General features: G+C 43.5%; 1 protein-coding gene across 1 annotated transcript in view; it reads left to right on the top strand.

Annotated features, from left to right (window-relative positions):
* The window catches only part of ENDOV (endonuclease V), an 84683-nt gene that overhangs the window by 28992 nt on the left and 34821 nt on the right, over nucleotides 1–20870 (top strand). The window contains exons 2-4 of the mRNA XM_073625210.1: nucleotides 6072–6243; nucleotides 13933–14067; nucleotides 19386–19425. Coding sequence (XP_073481311.1) covers nucleotides 6072–6243; nucleotides 13933–14067; nucleotides 19386–19425 — 347 coding nt within the window. The remainder of the gene's footprint in view (nucleotides 1–6071; nucleotides 6244–13932; nucleotides 14068–19385; nucleotides 19426–20870) is intronic.

Raw genomic sequence — 20870 nt, 5'->3', positions numbered from 1 at the left:
ACCGCCATTTGGGTTATTGGGTGGTTTGCTTCTTAGCTCCCCTCTGCTGCTCATCACCAGAAGCCTCTCTCTTTCTTGAGGCCGCCTCAAACTCCATTTCGGAATCAGAACTTCGCTCCGAAGAAGCTCCAGATGAAGAGATATCCCAATTAGAGGACCTATACCAGTTGGAGACAGGCACTGGAGCCTGTTCTGTCCTCACCACCTGCTTCTTCCGCTTCCCAACCTTCCTTCTCTCCTCCAGGTACTGCAGGTCAGCTTCAGAGATGCCCTCATCTCTTACTTTTCTCTGTGAAGTCTTTACAGAAGACTTTTTTACAGAGGAAGAAGCAACCTTTTTAGTACCCACTACCACTGCTGGTGGGGGGGTGCTCCCTTTGAATCAGACTTAGGAGGGGTAGACTCCTGGGGGGTAACTGACTCAGGGGGCACAGACTTGGAAGGTTCTGACACAAGAGGAGAGGGTACAGTAGGCTGGGGGGAGACAGATACAGATACAGAAGGAATACTTACAGACACATGAGGGGTGGCCACAGGAACTGGAGAGGGATCCTGAGCAGGACCAGGGGAGTCGGTCACCGCAGAGGAGGATGGTACACCAGGGGCCTCACTCTCCATGCTGTCCAGCCCTGACATGTCATCAATTACCTCCTTCTCCATATTGTGCCAGGCTTCAGGACATCTGCTGTAGGGGTGGCCAAGGCGCAGGCACAGGTTGCACCTGATCATTTCGGTGCAGTCCTTAGCCATATGACCCTGACCCCGACACACTGAACATATCAAGGCTGAACAGGAGGAACTCAAATGCCCCTTTTCTCCACAGCGGTGACACAGCTTCGGCTGACCAGGGTAAAAAACAGTCATCCTATCCCTCCCTATAAAAGCTGAGGAGGGCAGGTGACGGACAACATTCCCATCCCTGGCCAACCTGATTGTAACTGACCAACCCCCAGTCCAGATGTTACGCTCATCAAGGATTTTATTGGGCTTGGTCAAAACCTCCCCATAGTTCCTTAACCAAACCTCTAGATCCCGGGCAGGGACACTCTCATTAGTGAGGATAATTGTGATTTTTTTTACTGTAGACCTCTGAGAAACTGCAACTGGGGCCAGACCTTCCCATTCAGGTCTTGACCTGCACCGAGCCTCATATCTCTCCCAGAACAGGTCAAGACCCTCTGGCCTGGTGAAGCTAACTGTATAATCCCGTGTCCCAGCTACATGTATAAAGGCATACAGATCATTTGCCCCAAAACCCATCTCCAAAATCAAATCCACCACTACACGCCGTGCTGGAGGGATCGCACCACCTTCCCATTTCAGAATAACAACATTACGTCTGGGACCCCCAGCAGAAGCCAGAGACCCAAGACCAGATCCTGGGGTGCTCAAAGTGGTAGCCTGTAGGGGAAAACCCCGCTTGGGAGCAGAGCTACCAGGAGCAGAGCGTACCACCTGAGCAAAGGTAGGTTTATCAGGGCCAAGGCCCCACACTGAAGTCACATTAGTCTGTACATCATTATCAACTGTCTGAACTGAACTGGCAGAATCCATAGCAGGACGATTGTCCATCACACTGATACTGGGGTGATTGTTATCAGTCACAGCAATATTCAATTTCCCATCAGGAAAGGTCACAGTTTCTGCTGCAATACCAGCTGTCTCCTGATGCTGCGCTGTAGAGTCCTCAGCAGCTGTGGGGCAAACAGCTTTGGACTCACCTAAAGAAGGGTTAATGGGCTCTGCTGACACCTGTGGTTCTTCTACAGAAATGACATTTTTTAAAAGTAACTCTTGCTGCATTGCAGCATCAGCAGGCACAACATTGCTGCACACAGGATCAGCAGCCTGATTGTCATTAGGCACATTGTCAGTGTTGAAAGGCACAAAAACAGTCTTATCCACAACATGGGACTTGGCAGTCTTTACCTTATCAGGTACATCATCTGTAATGTCCTCCTCATTAAACATTAACTGATTCCTCCGCATAGGAGACTCCATTGCCTGGATGGCCCTGAGCATGCCTCCTGAGTCCTGGGAAGGCATGGGGCTGCTTACCTCTCCCTGAGGGGGCAGGGGGTCAGAACTGGGGGTCTCCTCCTCCACCTCCATCTTTGTCATCCTTCCAAACCTCCTGTCATTTCCAAACTTCTCCTTAAATGGCCCATCTCTGCCTTCCATCATGGCCACAATGGTCTCCTGATGGTCCACACGGACTTTGGCCAACTGCATCTCCGGATCCATGGATCCACGCTTCTGGCTGTGTAAGCCCTCCCGCTGCCTTCGCAGACGCTTCAGCTCCGCTCGTAACTTGTAAAGCTTATCCCTCTCCCTATTTAGGACCTTAATCCCGGCCACCACTCGCTCCCGAATGGCTTCGGAACCTTCATCCCCACCAGGGGTAGAGAGATCAGCTTGTACAGAGGAAGGCATGTCACCCGACGGCCCAGGAGATGGCTGTGAGCTTCCAGCAGGAGAGGCCCTGCTGTCCTCCATGGCTTCCCCAGAAAGGGGCCAGGAGAGCTGGGATAGATTTCCTCACCAGTCCCCTCTCACACGGATCTGCAGCAGCTCCAGACAGACAGCCTCCTCCTGACACACCTGTGCTCCAATGATGGGTGGGACACTATTCCTCCCACTGACACCAACAATAGGACACTATTCCTCTCACTGACACCAACATTGGGGCACTATTCCTATTACTGACACCAACAATGGGGCACTATTCCTCCCACTGACACCAACAACGGGGAACTATTTCTCCCACTGACACCAACAATAGCACACTGTTCCTCCCACTGACACCAACAATAGGACACTATTGATCTTTTATTAAAAAGAATCAAGCAACCAATTTTATACAAAAGTAAAAAACAAAACCATAGTACAAAACTTCAACAGAAATCCAAAGAATACACATCCATGTTCAGAATATATACAATATATACATAATCCACTACCAAAATTATTTACATAAAGCAGCAGAGAGGGCCTAAGAGGCACAACCCATCACCTATGTACGCAGCCATTTATCAAAAATTAATCCAAAAAAAAAAAATCTAGGGTGATAAGAGAGCCCCCTGACTCCGCTTGTCTCTCTCAAGCACCCAAATCTTCTCCACCTCATGCAAAATGTCATACACCACCACCTCAACAGGAAGGATTTTATGCCGAATGCTGACCTGACACCGTGCGTTCCAGGTGAAATAACGGACTACTAGGCTAACTAGAAAAAGTGTATCTAAACAAAAAACACCACCAGTATTGAATGCTCCATACACCCACTCAGCATAACCCAACCTGGAGAGGAAAGGAACACCGAGGGCCCGCCCCACCTGTTTGTACACCTCTATGTTAAAAGGGCAATGAAGCAGAAAATGGTCCATAGTCTCCTCCTCACCTGCACACTCCTCCCGAGGACAGCTACGATCCATCCCACTGCGGAATTTCAAATTGCCCCTAACATAGAGTCTCCCATGGAAGCACAACCAGGCCAGATCCCTGAATTTAGGGGGTACTCTGTCCAAATTAATAAGTCTTAACCCTGCCCTCAAAACTGGGCCTGGGCAATCCCTTAAGGCCAGTGGGTCATGAAAGACTTCGCTCAAGACTCGACTCATAAGGACTTTCCTCGGAACCGATCTGAGATCTTCAGCCGACAATCGCCACTGCCGTAATAACTTCAGGCACGGAGCGACATAGGCTGGTAGCTGACCACGATGACCCCTGAGATTCTTCACTTGGCCACCTTCTTCCCAAAGTCGCCGAAAAGGCCTAAACCAAGATCTAAAAATGCCTACCCATCCAGGAGGTTCCACTGCAAGCATATTACCAATGTTAAACTTGAGAAAAAGCAGTGAAAAGAAAAGAACTGGGTTGACCATACCTAAGCCACCCTCCCTCCTGGATAGATAGGTGACATTCCTCTTGGTGGGGTTCAGTCTGTTCCCCCACAACATCTGGAAGAACACACTACTGACCCTAGCATAGAGAGACACTGGCAAGATGCAGAAAAGCTGACATACAAGAAGATCGGAATCAAGTCTTAATCAGATCAACCCTTTCCCTCATAGATAACTTCCATCTCTTCCAGCTGAAAGTAGCCATGTAAAGTGAAAAACAATAGGACACTATTCCTCCCATTGATACCAACAATAGGACACTATTTGTCCCGTTGACACCAACGATGGGGAACTATTCTCCCACTCACACCAACGACGGGGCACTATTCTTCCACAATATGTATTGTTTACTCCCACTGATGCCAAGACAGTTTCAACTCCTGCTGGCCATAGTCTGCCGCCCTAAAGTCTAAGGGCCAGTTCACACCATAGAAACACAGTCTGGATGCGTTTTCTGCATGCACATTTTGATGCGTTTCGTGTGCATTTTGTAATGCTTTCTAGTGCATGTTCCCCTCTTCTCTTCAACTTAAATGGGGACATGTGCATTTTGATGCTTTTTTGTTACGTTTATGTGCATTCCGGTGCATTTTTTATATCTTTTACTGCGTTCCCGTACAGTTCAGTGTAGAAAAAATGCAGCATGTTCTGCTTTTTTCTGGAACTGGAGAGCCCTGGAACTGACCACACTGATGTGAACTATGCCATTGGATACCATATAACATACTATCCATGCGTTTCTGATGCAGTGATACTACAGTGATACGAAAGTCTTGTTTTCTTTTCTTTAAAAATAACAAACATGTTATACTTACCTGCTCTGTGTAATGGTTTTGCACAGAGAAGCCCAGATCCTCCTCTTCTCGGGCTTCTTCTATGCTCATGGCCCCTCCCTTCTGCTGAGTGCCCCCCCACAGCAAGCAGCTTGCTATGGGGGTATCCGAGCCAAGCGACAGCTCCGTGTATCCATTCAGACATAGAGCCGCGGTTGGCCCCATCACCTCTCTCTTATGATTGGCTAACCGACTTGGATTGACAGCAGTGGGAGTCAATGGCATGGCTGCTATGTCGCAGCCAATCAGGAGGGAGAGTCCCGGACAGTCAAGGCATTTGTGTACATCGCTGGATAGAGATGGGACTCAGGTAAGTATTAGGGGGGCTGCTACACACAGAAGGCTTTTTATCTTAATGCATAGAATGTATTAAGATAAAAAAAAACTTCTGCCTTTACAACCCCTTTAAACACAAAAAAATGGACCTTATTTTAAGAAGGTTAGAGACCCCTGCCCTAGAGAATAAAATAGTGGTAGTTCCAATTTTTATGTCACATGATACCAGGAAACATGGCGGGGGTGCACATGTTGAGGAAAGGCGAATTTAACAGGTCATTTCCATCTGACAGCCAACAGCTGGCTTATCAGCTTTACACACACTATCAGCGGATGCCGCCACCGGAGTGTGTGTAAGAACACCACCCCCTCCGGCCATGGTCATACCACAATTGGTGGTGTTAGTCAAAGGTTAATCAGCACAAGGGACATAGCTTATAGTCAGTTGGATGTGTGGCCTGTACAGATTCCTCTTCTGTCAGTAATCCTTCTGCCCCACTTCCCTTCTTCACCAACCCACCAAAAGCTTTTGGTGTGGTGGGGATTAATAGAACTAATGGGCCTCCGGAGAGGCCCTCAATGCCTGCCCCTTGTTCCCAGCTCCACCATTTATAGAAGCCCTACTACAATTTATTTGAATGCAAAGTGATCTGGGAATGAAGGACAGGTATATAATTGATAGCTCCTCCCTCCTCCATTCATAGATCCTGCTTCAGTCATAGATGTTTTTTGTTTTGATTGCACTTATCCTTTAACATTGGGGAAGGGGGAGGTGTCATCAACAACTCAAGTATATCCATGCTGTGACCTATGTTAGAGCCAAAACATGGCCTCCTATGTGCATCTAGGGCACATCAGCTTTACTTTGGCTGCCATTGCCAGTAGGTGCAGCATGGAGTTGAAGCTCCTTCCTCCCCCAGATGTGTGACATCTGCTACCCTGCCGGCTCTATGGGTGACAACACTGTCTTTTGAGTCCCTGAGTGTACGCATATGCAGTCAGTGCAGTCATTTCTGTCATAATGTCTGTCCTTAGCTTCCTTTTGTCCCTTCCCTTCCAGGCAGCAGATAATTCTGAAGGATCAGTTGATCACCACCAATACGGAGAGCTGGCAGCAGCATGTGGAACTTGATGGACTGGAAAGAGTCGGTGGAGTGGATCTGTCCTACATCAAGGGAGATGACACTGTGGCCTGCGCCTCACTCGTTGTGCTGAGCTACCCTGAGATGGAGGTAATGATGATCCCCAGGCATCCACGAAGTGGAAGTAAGAGCCACAGAGGAGGGGGTGTCAGAATTTGCTTCAATGACTGAGCAGTCTATATTGGAGGTAGATTAGAGACCGCAGGGCCTGAATTCTATTCCTCATGGGAGGGAGAAGTGGGTGTGGCTGGCTAGATATATACAAAGGAAAGAAAACGATTGGTTGTCCGGAACTGACTTTTTTTCCCCTAGTACAGACTCAAAGAGCTGTCCCTTTAAAGTTGGCGTTCACCCATTACCCACTTCAGCTCTGGAAGGTTTTATCCCCTTCATGACCAGGGCATTTTTTTTTTGCTACTTGGCACTGCACTACTTTAACTGGTAATTGCGCGGTCATGCAATGCTGTACACAAACAAAATTTATATCATTTTTTTCACACAAATAGAGTTTTCTTTTGGAGGTAATTTGGGTGATTGCCACTGGGTTTTTTAGTTTTTATTATATAAACGAACAAAGTCTGAACATTTAAATAAATAAAAAAAAAATAATAAATAAAAAAATTTAAAAATGTAATTTCTTCATAAATGTTTGTCAAAATGTATTCAGCTACATGTCTTCGGTAAAAAAAGAGTATATTGATTGGTTTGTGTGAAAGTTATAGCGCCTACTATGGTATTGTAGCACCCTCTACTAGAGTAACGACTTTGTAAGGGAAACTGTCAGTGCAGGTAAATTTGGGCAGGCCTATGCTTCAGGCTAGGCCTGCTTGTTTTGATCTGGGGGGCAGGGAGTGGTTAGTGCAGCAGTGGGTGTTTCCACCTGTGCTTTAATTCTGAGGCGCATCACCTGCTTCTAGGAATAATGATCTGGAAAAGGAGGCAGGGCCTAGGACTGGAGTGGCAGGCAGCTCATATGAGGAGCTGTGACCAATCCCCAACTGGAATTGGCAGGGGGCAAGTCTCCCATATAAGCTGGGATAACAGCCCACTGGGGAGAAGTTGTCAGCTGGGAGACATGGAGAATGGAGTACTAGGCAACAGCAGGGGCCCCATCCTCATCTGGGGGGGGTGCGAGGCCTAGTGGAGGAGCCGGGATGAGCTGGGAGGGAGCTTCATCTTTACACGGTTATGGATGAAGTCTTCTGGAACAGAGGGGCTGGAGAAGTTGCCGGAACGTATGTCCAGTTAAAGCTCTCCATCATGGACTTGGGGCAGGAGAAGGTCATTCAGTGGACCACAGTGGAGTTCTGGATGGGGTATGCCAGGGGAGCTGGGGGCGAGCCCAGAGGAGAGACTGTGGGGAGAGTGTCAAATCGCTGCGGCCTGAGGGCGCAGGATTTTCAGGCTGGACTAGCTGGGAGTAGTAGTCCACCAATCAGCACATGCTACTAAATTACTGGGCCACCGGGGAGAGGTACTGCAGACCTCTGGCCTAGTAACAGTGCAACCAATTCTAGCCAGCAACTGAGACTGTTCAGAGTGGTCTCTTTTGTCAAAAGAGGACGATGTGTCAGGAAGAGTAATGATCTACAGTGGAAGTTTGTGCAGGAGGGTGGTAGTCCTGAGAGCAACAGTCTGCAGGAGATATGCAGAAATAGTCTGCATGGTGTTATGCAGAGGAGGAGAAATAGTCTGCATGTTGTTATGCAGAGGAGGAGAAATAGTCTGCATGGTGTTATGCAGGGGAAGTGCCTATAGATATTATGTGCACATAAGTACTTCTTGGCTCAACCTTTTGTTCTAATTCTTAAATATGATGGCAAAGGAATTGTTCCATGGGCATCCCATATTTCCTTTCCCCCAACCAAGTTATATTCCCCAATAAACAAAACAAAAACAACACAAAATGACTGTTCATTGTCTCAGAAGGGATAGATGGAGGTCTGGCAGCAGGGTGACATGGTGGATGTTAGTTACTAGTAGCAACCAAGCGCTACAGTATATATATTGCAACCTTCTTTTTATACTACTAATGGCGGTGATCAGCAACTTATAATGGGACTGCGATAGTGTGGCGGACAATCTAAATCTAACTGACGCGGGGGGGGGGGGGGACTGACTCACTGCCACTGACAACTCCAGTGACACTAATACAGTGATCAGTGCTAATACTATATATACACTGTCACTGTACTAATGATACTGGCTGGGAAGGGGTTAACATCTAGGTCAATTAAGGGATTAAATGTGTGCCTAACAATGTGTAATGCGTGCTGCTTTTTACTAAAGATCTCTTTGTTTCTTATTCCTGCAAAACAGAGAGATTGTTACCTCTGTATAGAGCCCTGTGTTGATTGCCAACACAGGGCTCTGGGCTGTGATTGGACGCAGCCCATCAGCAGGTCTCGGTCATGAATCATTTTCCAGGACTTGCTGACAGACTCCTAGGAACAAAATATGCTGGACAGCCGCACTCCAATATTCACCTTTTATTGTATGAAAAAAAAAAAGAAAAAAAGCATCCAAGTGAACACAGATCAACACGCATAGCTAACGTGTTTTACACCTTATTTGGTGCTTAATCATAGATAGAGTGCTACACATACATACAGCTGTATATATACACATACCAAGATAATCAAGACAAATAGACAAAAGCATGTCAAATTGTCAATTGTCAAATATAAAACACCTGTAAATATTAAAATGCAGATATCATCAACCATCAATCATTAAATAAATAAATCATCACAGAGAATTCTACAATTAGAAATATGTAAAATGAAAAACACCCAAAACAAAACAAACATAATACATATAAAACAAAAAAATCTACATGCAATGTAAAACTTTGTAAGTAATAAAATATACCGGTACATGCACAGATACGTACAATAAAGACAACGAATGTCATTTCCCCATACCCGAGTGTGCTCTCAACAGAGAATTGCCAGCTGACGGTTTCTTATAGAGTTTGGATGGAATTCCATCTCCTTCACCTATCAGAACAACATGGAGAAATTGAACCTGTCTTTGATCCATGGTGCCCGTGAATTTTACGTTAAGACTATTGTCATTAAGGTACAAAAGCCACTCACTAATATCCCCCACATCTTTAGTACACACAAAGAGCAGGTCATCTATATAGCGGCTAAAGAATCTGACTTTAGAACAATGGGGAGAACCAGCGCCAAAAATGTGGGACCTCTCCCACCATCCCATGTACAGATTTGCAAGGGAGGGGGAAAATTTGGTGCCCATAGAGGCCCCGCATTTCTGGAGATAGTAGTCCCCATCGAACATGGAAAAATTGTGAGTAAAAAAAAAATACTCTAAACAACATAAATAAGCTCTTGGTGGACCAGGGAATAATTACTGGTATGTTTCAAAAAATAAACCAATGCCTGAATACCTAGGGAATGGGGGATGGAGGAATATAAGCTTGCTACATCACAAGTGATCCAAATCAAATCAAGATCCCATTTAAGGTATTGTACATCCATCAGAAGCTGCTTTGTATCCCTAAGGAAACCAGGCAAGGCAGAGACCAATGGTTGTAATTGATGATCAACCCATTCACCTAGCCGCTCATCAAGGGATCCGATGCCTGCTATTATGGGTCTGCCAAACAAGGGATTACACCCTTAGTGTACTTTCGGCAAATTATGAAAAATGGGCATGGGGGACGGGACAGGCTGGACACTGACACACTGAGAGAAGGCTACGAGCTCGCCGCTCGTCGGATACAAACACTGTATCATTTATTTGTTAATGTGAGTACCTACTTTCTTTGCTTAATAAACCAGTTTATTGTAAAGGGAATTACACTATTGGGTTCCTTTTTATTCCACTTTAAACACCCCCCTGCATCACATCTGAGGGAACCTTACCCCGGGACGGTGAGGAATACATAGGAGCCGCTAGGTGGAAAAGACAAAGAACCAGTTTGGTCATATGCTGTTGCCCCATTACTTTGAGGTAAGGGGCCACTACCCACTGTAGTGTTTGCACACGAAGCTGCATGAGATTCTGAGTCACCAGGCACTTTAACTGCTACATGCGCATACCAGCACCATATTGTCACAGATATTATCAAGAATAAGGACGTTTTTCGTGTGTGATTTTCCTCTTTTTTTTCATCAATTTTTTGGGACATTCACTTTTATTTTATCTTATTTTATTAATATCTAGTTTGGAGTTTTTATATATTTTTTTTTTTTTGTCTGCACACTTGCACTTTATGGAATGTTTGTTGTTTCACACCATAAGCCATTAGATGAAGTAGTCATTTATGTTGCACAGCGTTTTGCACAATGTACTTTGCCAATTTGTGATTGATAACTATTCAGTATAATTCACGCTGCTTTATTTAATATTGTTTCTTGCCACTTATGCTGTACTTGCCACGGTTATGGTCATTTACGATTGATATTTCAATCTTAGTTTTTTAGGTAGTCAATTTGTCTACACCCACACCTTTTAATAATTTCACTATCAACTTAATTCTTTGCAGTGAGTTTTATCACTTGTATTAATTTATCACTGGTTTTTCAGACCACTTATATACATTTAGTTTATTTTATTAATATTTTTTTATTTTTACCACTAGAGGTTCACATAACAGGATTAGCGCAGCACCATCTATCCATATGATATTTATGTAGGTTTAGTGTTACCCTAATAGGTGCATGCAGCTGTTCCACCTTTAGCCACCTCCATATTCGATAACAATTATGTATATTTATTAGCTATGCATTTTTTCTTTAGTGTGGTTTACTCATATCATGCCATTTTTGAGTGATAATATTTTCATTATGGGTACTGGCGCTTATTGATGCATTTATATACATGTTTATTATATATTGCCCTCCCCCTTTTTTAGTGTCTGTATTTTACCATCCATTTTTGACACATGCATTTCAGTAACGCCAGTATGGTGAGGGGTGATGTGGAGAGGGAGAAGATGGGAGGAAACATTTTGAGCTGCATGCGCTGACACTTGTGCATTGGGAAAGGGGAAATTACATTCCTTTTCTTTTTTGTACGTGTCTGTGCATGTATATTTTATTAAATACAAAGTTTTACATTGCATGTAGATGTTTTTTGCTTTATATGTATTATGTTTTTTGTTTTGTTTTGTGTGTTTTTCATTTTGCATATTTCTAAATTCTCTGTGATGATTTCTTTATTTATTGATTGATGGTTGATGATATCTGCAGTTTAAGGTTCACAGGTATTTTATATTTGACAATTAACGTCCTACATGCTTTTTTTCTATTTGTCTTGATTATCTTGGTGTGTGTATATATACCCCTATATGTATGTGTAGCACTCTAGCTATGATTAAGAACCATACCCGGTGTGAAATGCATTAGCTATGCGTGTTGGTCTTTGTTCACTTGGATGCTTTGAACTTTTGTTTTTGTTTTTATACAATAAAAGGTGAATATTGGAGTGCGGCTGTCCAGCATATTTTGTTCCTATGCCACTGTTGCAAACAGAGCCAACACCTATCTCGTTGTGGAGACAGCTGATCTTAGGAGGGGTGATTGTCTTGGAGCAGTGAACTCCCATTGCTGACAGACTCCTGCTGTGTACAATCTAAGCCTGGAAATAGACCTGTACAGGCCGCCCATTCGCAGTACATTGCGGGCAGGCAGTCGTCAAGTGGCTAAAGATATTTTTTCTCTCTTATTTCCTTCCACCTCCCCACAATAGCATAGAGTTTTATCATTTTTGGAAACATTTTAGCCCAACACTTCCTTCTTCCTCTCCTAGGTGACAATGCTGTTCTTTGCCAGGCATTTGGGACATGTGGCATGTCTGCACACATGAAGTAGGTTCCTGTGCATGCATATACCTGCTGTGGGTCTCTACAAAGTCCCAGAAGCCAGATACCTGGCAGAGACCTGTGGCATAACTGTGCATGCTATGATATTTAATTATGGCAGCACAGAATAGAACTAGTGGGAGTAGAATAGTGCTGGGGTGAAGTTCCTCATTACACGCGCTGAATCTAAAAAGTCACGTCTATGGTTTACTTCGCCCCACAAGTCATATTGAAATGAATCATACTAATCGTATGGTGAGTATCTGTCCCCGTCCTAATTTAGGCCTTTGTAATCTGATGCATGCATCATGAAGAACCACACACTGAGACTGTGTTCAGATATGTGATAATTCTTTATTCTTCCTGGTTATACAGGGTTTTATATGTGAGTGAGTTATGCCACATGGGAGTACAGCACTAACATAGCGTTATCTAGACATTAGTAGCTTGTGATTGGCCATGTCCATATAAGGTGAGTTTCTTCCAGACCCTTAGGTGTCATCTCTTGGGTGTAGTCTTGGAGTAAAGGCGCCATCTTAATTATACATTCTTGCATTCGATGAGAGGGGGTGCTGCTGGCGGCCATTTTGAGCAAGGAGTTAATGAAGCACTTTTGTATACACAAAAATATAGACTTTGTTAGTATAAAAGCTAGAAATAGAAAATGGGCATTTTACCTAATCCATCACAATATGACCACCTTGCTCATTCTGGGCTCTGCACTGCCCTAGCCGTGGGCAAGACCAAGCCGCCATGCATGATATGTCATCTTCATGTATGTCTCTCTGGAAGAACCATCATCAATCATTGCTGTTATCCATCCCGTCAGGTGAAAAATGGCAATGATTGAGAGCGGCTCCTCCAAAAACCTTGGCATTGACTGTAGGGCACACTGGAAAGAATGCTTATGTCAGTATGCTGTGGCGTGCACCGACTTGGTCCACCTTCCAGGCAATGAAGAATCCAGGAAGACCGCCTGGTCAGACAGTGATGCATGTGATGTAGGCAGCTAGGAGCTTGTCGGAGCAGATAACAGCAATGGCTGACAGCGACTCTTTCTTGGCCATTGACTGCCAGGCACACTTGGAAAAGTACTTACTGTATGTCAGGATGACATGTGATGCATAGCGGCTTGGGAAGTGGTAATATGGGTGGGTGCCAATGACAGACAAAAGGCACCAACATCCCTGTATGTAAATGTAAACAAGGAAACTTATTTGGCGGGATTTTTATGGGTACCAACAAAGAAGGAAAGTCATTACAATGCTCTACAGTAAGTATATAAAATTACACGATTTTTATTGTTACAAACAAAACATAATTAAAGGTTTCAATATAAATTATGCGCACATGTTCAAAGATATATATTAGAATTTAAAACAGATGATAAAATATAATCACTCGGTAGTAGCGTTACAGTGATTGTCCCGACATGTTTCGCCACTCTGGGCTCATCAGGGGATGTTTTAAAAAACAATTGGATGTAACACTGCATAGAACAGAACAAAAAAAGCATTACATTGACTTGAAGCATAGCGGCCTGGTCCCACCCACCACCCAGACTCCTCAGAGCCCCGAATGAGGAATAGCAGTTACATGACCTATGGAGAAAAAGGTATTTAGGCACATTTTTTTGCTGTTTAGTGCTTGCTGCTTTTATTTGTGAGGATTGTTGTCCCGAAAGAATTTAGGTTTACTGATACTTTTAATGAGGAGGATGGGGGAGTGGACACACAGGTATTAATTTTTTGATAATGATGCCCCATTCCAGTGCCACATAACTGTTAAATTATTGGAAAAGCACAACCTGTATTCCCATCCTATCCCATCCTCTTCCCATTCCCAAACCATCTCATAGAATTTGTACAATGCAGATTTCCTCTTCACAGTTATAGGAAAACATGCCATTGTGCTGGTATCCCCAGTGTTGACCCCTGCTCTCTCTGCAGGTTATCCATGAAGATTTTCACATGGTAACGCTGGATGCCCCTTACGTTGCTGGCTTCCTGGCCTTCAGAGAGGTGCCATCGTTGGTGGAGGCAGTGAAGACTTTGCAGGAGAAGAAGCCAGAACTGATGCCTCAGGTGAGATCTTTGCTGGATCTTTCTGTTCTACATTCTGCTACCGTACACTTTACAATCGGATTTAAATCTACCAATAGCTTGTATAGTGCCAGGGCTTGTCTGATTGGATACCAATTTATTTATTACAGTTATTAATATAGCACAAACATTTTATGCAGTGCTTTACATATTGTATATACACATCAATCCCTGCACTCTAGGAGCTTCCAATCTAAGATTCCTATTTCACATACATACACATACTAGGGTCAATTTAAAGAGGTATCTAACCAATTAAAGTGGTATTAAAGGTTCGGCCTCCGGCGTCGTGCCCCCTATTCCGCTTAAAGCGGTCGACCTACAATGACGGCGGTTCGCTCAGGGGAACCAACCTATTTTCATCGGCTCTCGGGTGCTGCTGCCACCATAGCCTGTAAGGGAAACTGGCAGTGATGTCTTGCGGCTTCACAGCAGGTTCCCTACTGCTCATGCGCTAAGCGTGCTGTGCTGCGCTCTCTAACTGGCCCGGCAACAGGGGAAGGAGGAGGGGAGCCGAACTTCTGACAGACGTGGGGATGGGTACCTGTCAAAAACAGGTACCCGCTCTCCGCTGAAGGTGCCAAATGTGGCACCGGAGTGGGGGAGGAGACAGATAAGTGGAGCTTCCACTTTTGGGTGAAACTCCACTTTAATCTATCCACTGCTATGTGTGCTACAACTTGGGAGACTATAAAAATTATAGAGTTAGAACCGCAGTATACAGAGGAGCCTAGATGTGGGCACTGCGGCTTACACATATATTTGGGAAATGTGTGCAACCAGACCATCTGTTTTTTAATGTGAATTGTTAGCCGGGAACAAATTGGTTGCAGGTTGGCTGGTAAGTGTGCTGGGTAATTTTTTTCTGTTTGTGATGTGCATTGCTCTTTAATGTGCACCTTGCTGCAAAAGCTAGTTATAGATTGGGGTGGTTGCCACTTCTTGTACTGTTCTATAACGTTAAAGAAGTTTCATGCTTCACCAAGCCACTTCACCAGTTCTGTTGAATGTGAGGAACATACCCCAACATTTATATCCACTCAGGTAGCACAGACAACCTAATTCAATAACCTTGGAGTGTGCAGATGTTAATTGTCAAAGAATAAGATTAATGGTGTGAAAGTTGTGGTCTAGTTACATAATCGCATCCTTGGTGGCAGATAGTCTACATAGGTGTTAATCCTTCAATGTACATAGCTAAAGGTGTGAACTGCTGTTAAAAGAGTGTTATATGTGGAAGACATATGGTGTAAAGTGATGGTTTATTTCAATTCAGCATAGATAAGCCTTATGTAAGCATGTTGTCCTCTCTGTCCAAAATATGCACTTCAATGTTCTCCCTTTTCCTTAAGGTATAGGAAGACTACCGAGTCTTGGCCTGTAGAATTCACCCTCCTAAGTCAGGGCCATCTGTTAGTTGAGAGATTGGTTCTGTCCTTTCAATGTATAGCTCTTTTGCATTCCTGACTAGATTGCACTGCATATAAATAAATTACTTCACTTTGGATGTTGTGTCTCTTGGATGTACAAGCTTCTGTCTTAGTGTATTGCTCGGCTTGAAGAACACAGGAATGCAATGTTAACAAGCATTCTGGGTTTTCCTGACACTCCAGTTACATATAGGAGGACTATATTGCTTCATGTGTTCTGCTTCTCCCCTTTGTTCTGGGTGTATCTTCTTGACATTCATTGGAATTGGATTGGAGAAACTATAAAACGTCTTCAACATTACAGAACAAGTCCAGTTGGTAGTAACTAAATACTACTAGCTATGCCAGTGGTCTCCAAACTTTGGCCCAGGGGCCAGATGTGGTCCTTTGCTTGCTTTTAACTGGCCTTGAGGCACTATATCAACCACTGATACCAACAATTGGACATTATTCCCCACACTGATACCAATGAAGGAGCACAATGTCTCCCAATGACACCAATAATGTGACACAATTCCTCCCAATCACACTAAGGCCGGGTTCACATATTTCTGGCTCCGGTTCCCAGCATGGGGTCCAGTGCGTCCCTGTTCAGGTGTGATTCAGGTTACAAATTTTTGCCTGACTTCACACCTGAACTGGACTCAAAGATGCAGAGGACCCTTCTGCAATTGGACCGCAAAACAGTAACAACAAAATAGATGCAATTTAACCACTTGCCGCACAATTATGTACTGTATAGATACGTGATTGTGATCAAGTGTTTATATGGGGGCCATCCGGTGATTCTCCTAATTGTAAAAGTGATCTGAGCGGCTGATTAGCCGGCACTGAAGGCAGCAGTTGCATCGGCTGATCATAGAGCTGGTCAAGGACAGGAAGGTCTCCAAAAATCTCTATTGCCTATGAGACTGGAAAAATATCTGTTCATTTTCTTTCCACGTTTTCCGAAAACTTGTTGAAAAAAAATGAACCATTCAAAAGACTCATAATGCCTCATATAATATACTTTGGGGTGTTTGCTTTCCAACATGGGGTCAATTTGTGGGCGTTTCCATTGTCCTGGTGCTCCAGGTCCTTAAAAAGTGAGATAGGTTGTCATGAAATTATATGTGTAATTTATGCTCCTAAAATGGCTGGAGGTGCGACTTGGATTTTGGGCCAGGCTGTGTAAAAGTCTCACACATGTGGTATCGCCATACTCAGGAGTAGCAGAATGTATTTTGGGGTGTCATTTTTGCTATGTACTTGGTATGTGTTAGAAATATCTTATAAATGGACAACTTTGTGTTAGAAAAAAAAAAAAAAGCGTTTTCATTTTTTTTTCACATGTTCCAAAAACTTCTGGAAAGAAATGAAGCATTCAAAAGACTCATTATGCCTGTGTGTTTTGCTGTCCAAAATGGGGTCATTTTGTGGGCATTGTCCTGGTGCTCCAGGGCCTTCAAAAGTGTAATAGGTGGTTGAGAAATGAGATGTGTAATTTATGCTCGTAGAACGCCTGAAGGTGCTACTTAAATGTTGGGCCTCTGTATGTGGCCGGGCTGTGTAAAAGTCTCACACATGTGGTATCGCCATACTCAGGAGGGGTAGCAGAATGTATTTTGGGGTGTCATTTTTGCTATGTACATGCTATGTGTTAGAAATATCTTATAAATTGAAAACTTTATGTAAAAAAAAAAATATATATATGTTTTCATTTTCTTTCCACGTTTTCCGAAAACTTGTGGGAAAAAATGAACCTTTCAAAAGACTCATAATACCTCATAGAATATACGTTGGGGTGTTTGCTTTCCAAAATTGTGTCATTTTTATGGGCATTTCCATTGTCCTGGTGCTCCAGGGCCTTCAATAGTGTAAGAGGTAGTCAAGAAATGAAATGTGTAATTTTTGTCCCTAGAACGCCTGATGGTGCTCCCTGCATGTTGGGCCTCTGTATGTGGCCAGGGTGTGTAAAAGTCTCACACGTGTGGTATCCTCATACTCAGGATGAGTAGCAGAATGTATTTTGGGGTGTAGTTGCAAGTATGCATATGCTGTGTGTGAGAAATAACCTGTTAATATGACAAGTTTGTGTAAAAAATAAAATAAAAATAAAATAAATAAAAAATGTATTAATTTTCCCAAGAATTGTGGGAAAAAATACAACTTCAAAAAACTCACCATGCCTCTTACTAAATACCTTGGACTGTCTACTTTCCAAAAAGGGTCATTTGGGGGTATTTGTACTTTCCTGGCTTGTTATTGTCTTAAGAAATGAGATAGGCTGTCAGTACATCAGGTGTGATCAATTTTCAATGATTGGCACCATAGCTTGTAGACTCTATAACTTTCACACAGAATAAATAATATCCACTAATTTGGGTTATTTTTACCAAAGATATGTAGCAGTATAAATTGTGGCCCAAATTTATGAAGAAAAAATACGGTGCTTATTTGCAAAATTTTACTAGAAACTAGTAGAATAGAAAAAACTAATAGAAACTAAAAAAAAGTGAGTTTTTTTTTTTAAATGTTTTCTTTTTTTTGCTTATATCGCAAAAAATAAAAAAAACCAGCAGTGATTAAATACCAACAAAAGAAAGCTCTATTGGTGAGAAAAAAATGATAGAAATGTTGTTGTCATAGCATGACTGAGTAATTGTCATTCAAAGTGTGAGAGCACTGAAAGCTAAAAATTGGTGTGGGCAGGAAGGTGTATAAGTGCCCTGTATTGAAGTGGTTAAAGTAAACCAGTCGCAGGAGAAATATGGAGGCTGCCATTTTTGGTCTCCTAAAAATGCTATTTACCGGGCTTCAGCAATTTGGTGTGCCAGAGCAAGCATGCAACAAATTTGTAATTCCTTATCACTTAGTTAGTGATTCAGAAAGTATTAAAGAAGAAGTGCAGGTATTGAAAACAATTAATACACATACTGACCTACCTGCTGCAACATCGGTCTGATGCTGCAAGCTGTCCCCCGTCTCCTCTAAGTCCCAGAAGTGAACAATCATGTGGTCTTTAATCACTCAGTTCTCAGATGACCCTCCTGCACTCATTAGAGCGTTGGGCTGTGGATGGGATGGGAATATCTGACTCAGGCTCTCAGTGGTGCACTGAGAGGCCGAGCCAGCTGCCCGCCAGGAATCTGGGTGGATCCCGACTTTATTATTGGCATCCTCCCAGAGTCTGGAGAGGCTCTGTGATGTCAGCTGATAGCAGGGTTTAGCCCCCTGTTGGCTGATTCTGGGTCATAGGAGTGCAAAAGTAAGTGCACTCCTGTGACCTACATGAGAATTATGTCCAAACAAGCTTTGGCCCTACTTCTCTTTTAAGGCTAATAAATAAGCCAGGCAACTAGCATTTTCATAGAAAGAGGTCCTGGGTACCCCCCTTTGTGTCCTGCTGTCCATTGTCACCGAGACAGGAGGTGATGAGAAATTGAAAATGTTGGAATTGTTATTAGGGGAATTCATTCAATGTTAGGCAGCTAGCATTTCCAGATGAAGAGGTCAGCAACCGTAGTCAAATTCAGGTCAGATGGAGGTCAGCTGCAGGTCCAATGTCAATGACCTATCATTGAATATCCCTTTGTTATGAAAATAATGACTTTAACCAGAAAGTCAGTGCCTGGCCCTGCCCCTCCTGACTGCATTTCAGCAATGTGATGGCCAGCTTCACAGACCATCATGGAGGCTTGTTAGGCAGGAGTGGGCGGGCCAACATGGCGACTTCCTAGCTGAAGTCAGTATTTGCTTTAGCAGAACCCCTGGGGTAGTTGTGGGGAAAAGTAGAGGCTGTGTGCCGGTGTCAAATTTTTATAATATAGAAATAATTCTTCTTATGTCTCATAAAAGGAATACCTAACAAGGGTGGTTTTTATTTTCCAGGTGCTGCTTGTGGATGGTAATGGTATCCTCCACCATCGGGGTAAGTCTTCATAATTTGATAATCTTGCATGATTTTTTGGGGTGTGGTACACTGGAGTGTCTCTGCACGTTGTAATGTATACAGTATAGTCAGTCCTTCTTGGGCACTGAAAATGAACCACTTAAGCATTTTGAACATAAGAGATATGTCCTTAAAAAAAAACTTCAGCAATGTTTTTAGGATGCATCTCTTACGTCCTGCTATATTTTAAAACAAATATGCCTAAACTTACCTGAGCGGCTGCGAACCTCCTTTTTCGGGTCCCCTGCCAACGCTCCTGGCTCCTCCCCCCTGTCCAGTGTCTCCATGGGAAGCTGCTTCCCATGGGGGCACTCGTGCAGGCTCGCACCCGAGCCCCGCTGCTGCATCCATTGACTCAGACAGCAGCACTCGGCCCCACCCCCCGTCACTGACTTTGGTTGACAGCACCAGGAGCCAATGGCTCCCGGTGCCTCAGTAAAGCCAGCGAGACCCAGAAGTGAGGGGAGAGAAGAGCTGCAGACGTGCATGGCGCTGGATCGAATGAGGGTTTAGGTAAGTAAGGGGGTAAGGGAGGGGGATGGGAGGTGAGAGGGGATGTTGACATCTAAACATTTTTTACCTCAATGCAAGGATTGCATTAAGGTAAAAAATGTTTTGGGTTTACAACCGCTGTAATATTCTTCTTCTGTTTACATTCAATCCGGTAACTTTATTCTTTAAAACAAGAAAATGTGCAAAATTGAAAAAAAAAAAAAAATTTTTTTTTCATTTGCAGATGACTTTGGCAATAAAACAAAAACTAACAAAGTGCGCGCTACCTCTCAAGATGGTGATTCACAAATAGTGGTGGAAATCCTTAGTGTGTAATAGGTTCAAAGTTGCAATGGTTGAAAAACATATGGCGATGGTTCATAAAAACAACATTATTTACGAATAATAAACCAATAAGTGTGCAAATAATATTCAGAGCCTGATATAAAATTGGTGATACAGTTACATATAGTGATAGAGACCCATCAAAACCAAAACTATCACAATTAAAATTAAAATCAAATAATTATTCAAAACAAAGTTACAGTATAATGCAACAGTGGTGGGAACCTCTTGCCTCAAAAAAGAATGCTTATTAATCAGTAATGCAGTTACAATAATGTTGGAAACCCCTCAATAGTAAAACTATACCAAATTAAAGGATTCTACACAAAATAATAGTGCAGCAGTGGTGGGAACACCTTGGCTAAAAAGACTTTCCTAACGTGATACTATAACTAAAACAAATATATTAAGTAAATAGTTCAACGTAAATGTCCAATATCGAATGTATCCACAGTGAATCCCGACTCCAAGAATGCCACGTGATCTGCCACCAGTCATTGGCGGCCCGTAATGCAGGGCGCACGGACGCCGCCCCCCCTTTCCATGCTGCGTCCGCTCCTTAATCCACATGCGGGGGGGCCGGGCGC

This window comes from Aquarana catesbeiana, linkage group LG04 (genome assembly GCF_042186555.1).
Source record: "Aquarana catesbeiana isolate 2022-GZ linkage group LG04, ASM4218655v1, whole genome shotgun sequence".
NCBI lineage: Eukaryota > Metazoa > Chordata > Amphibia > Anura > Ranidae > Aquarana > Aquarana catesbeiana.
Note: the sequence above shows the minus strand (reverse complement) of the source record. Positions and strands in the feature narration are given on the sequence as shown.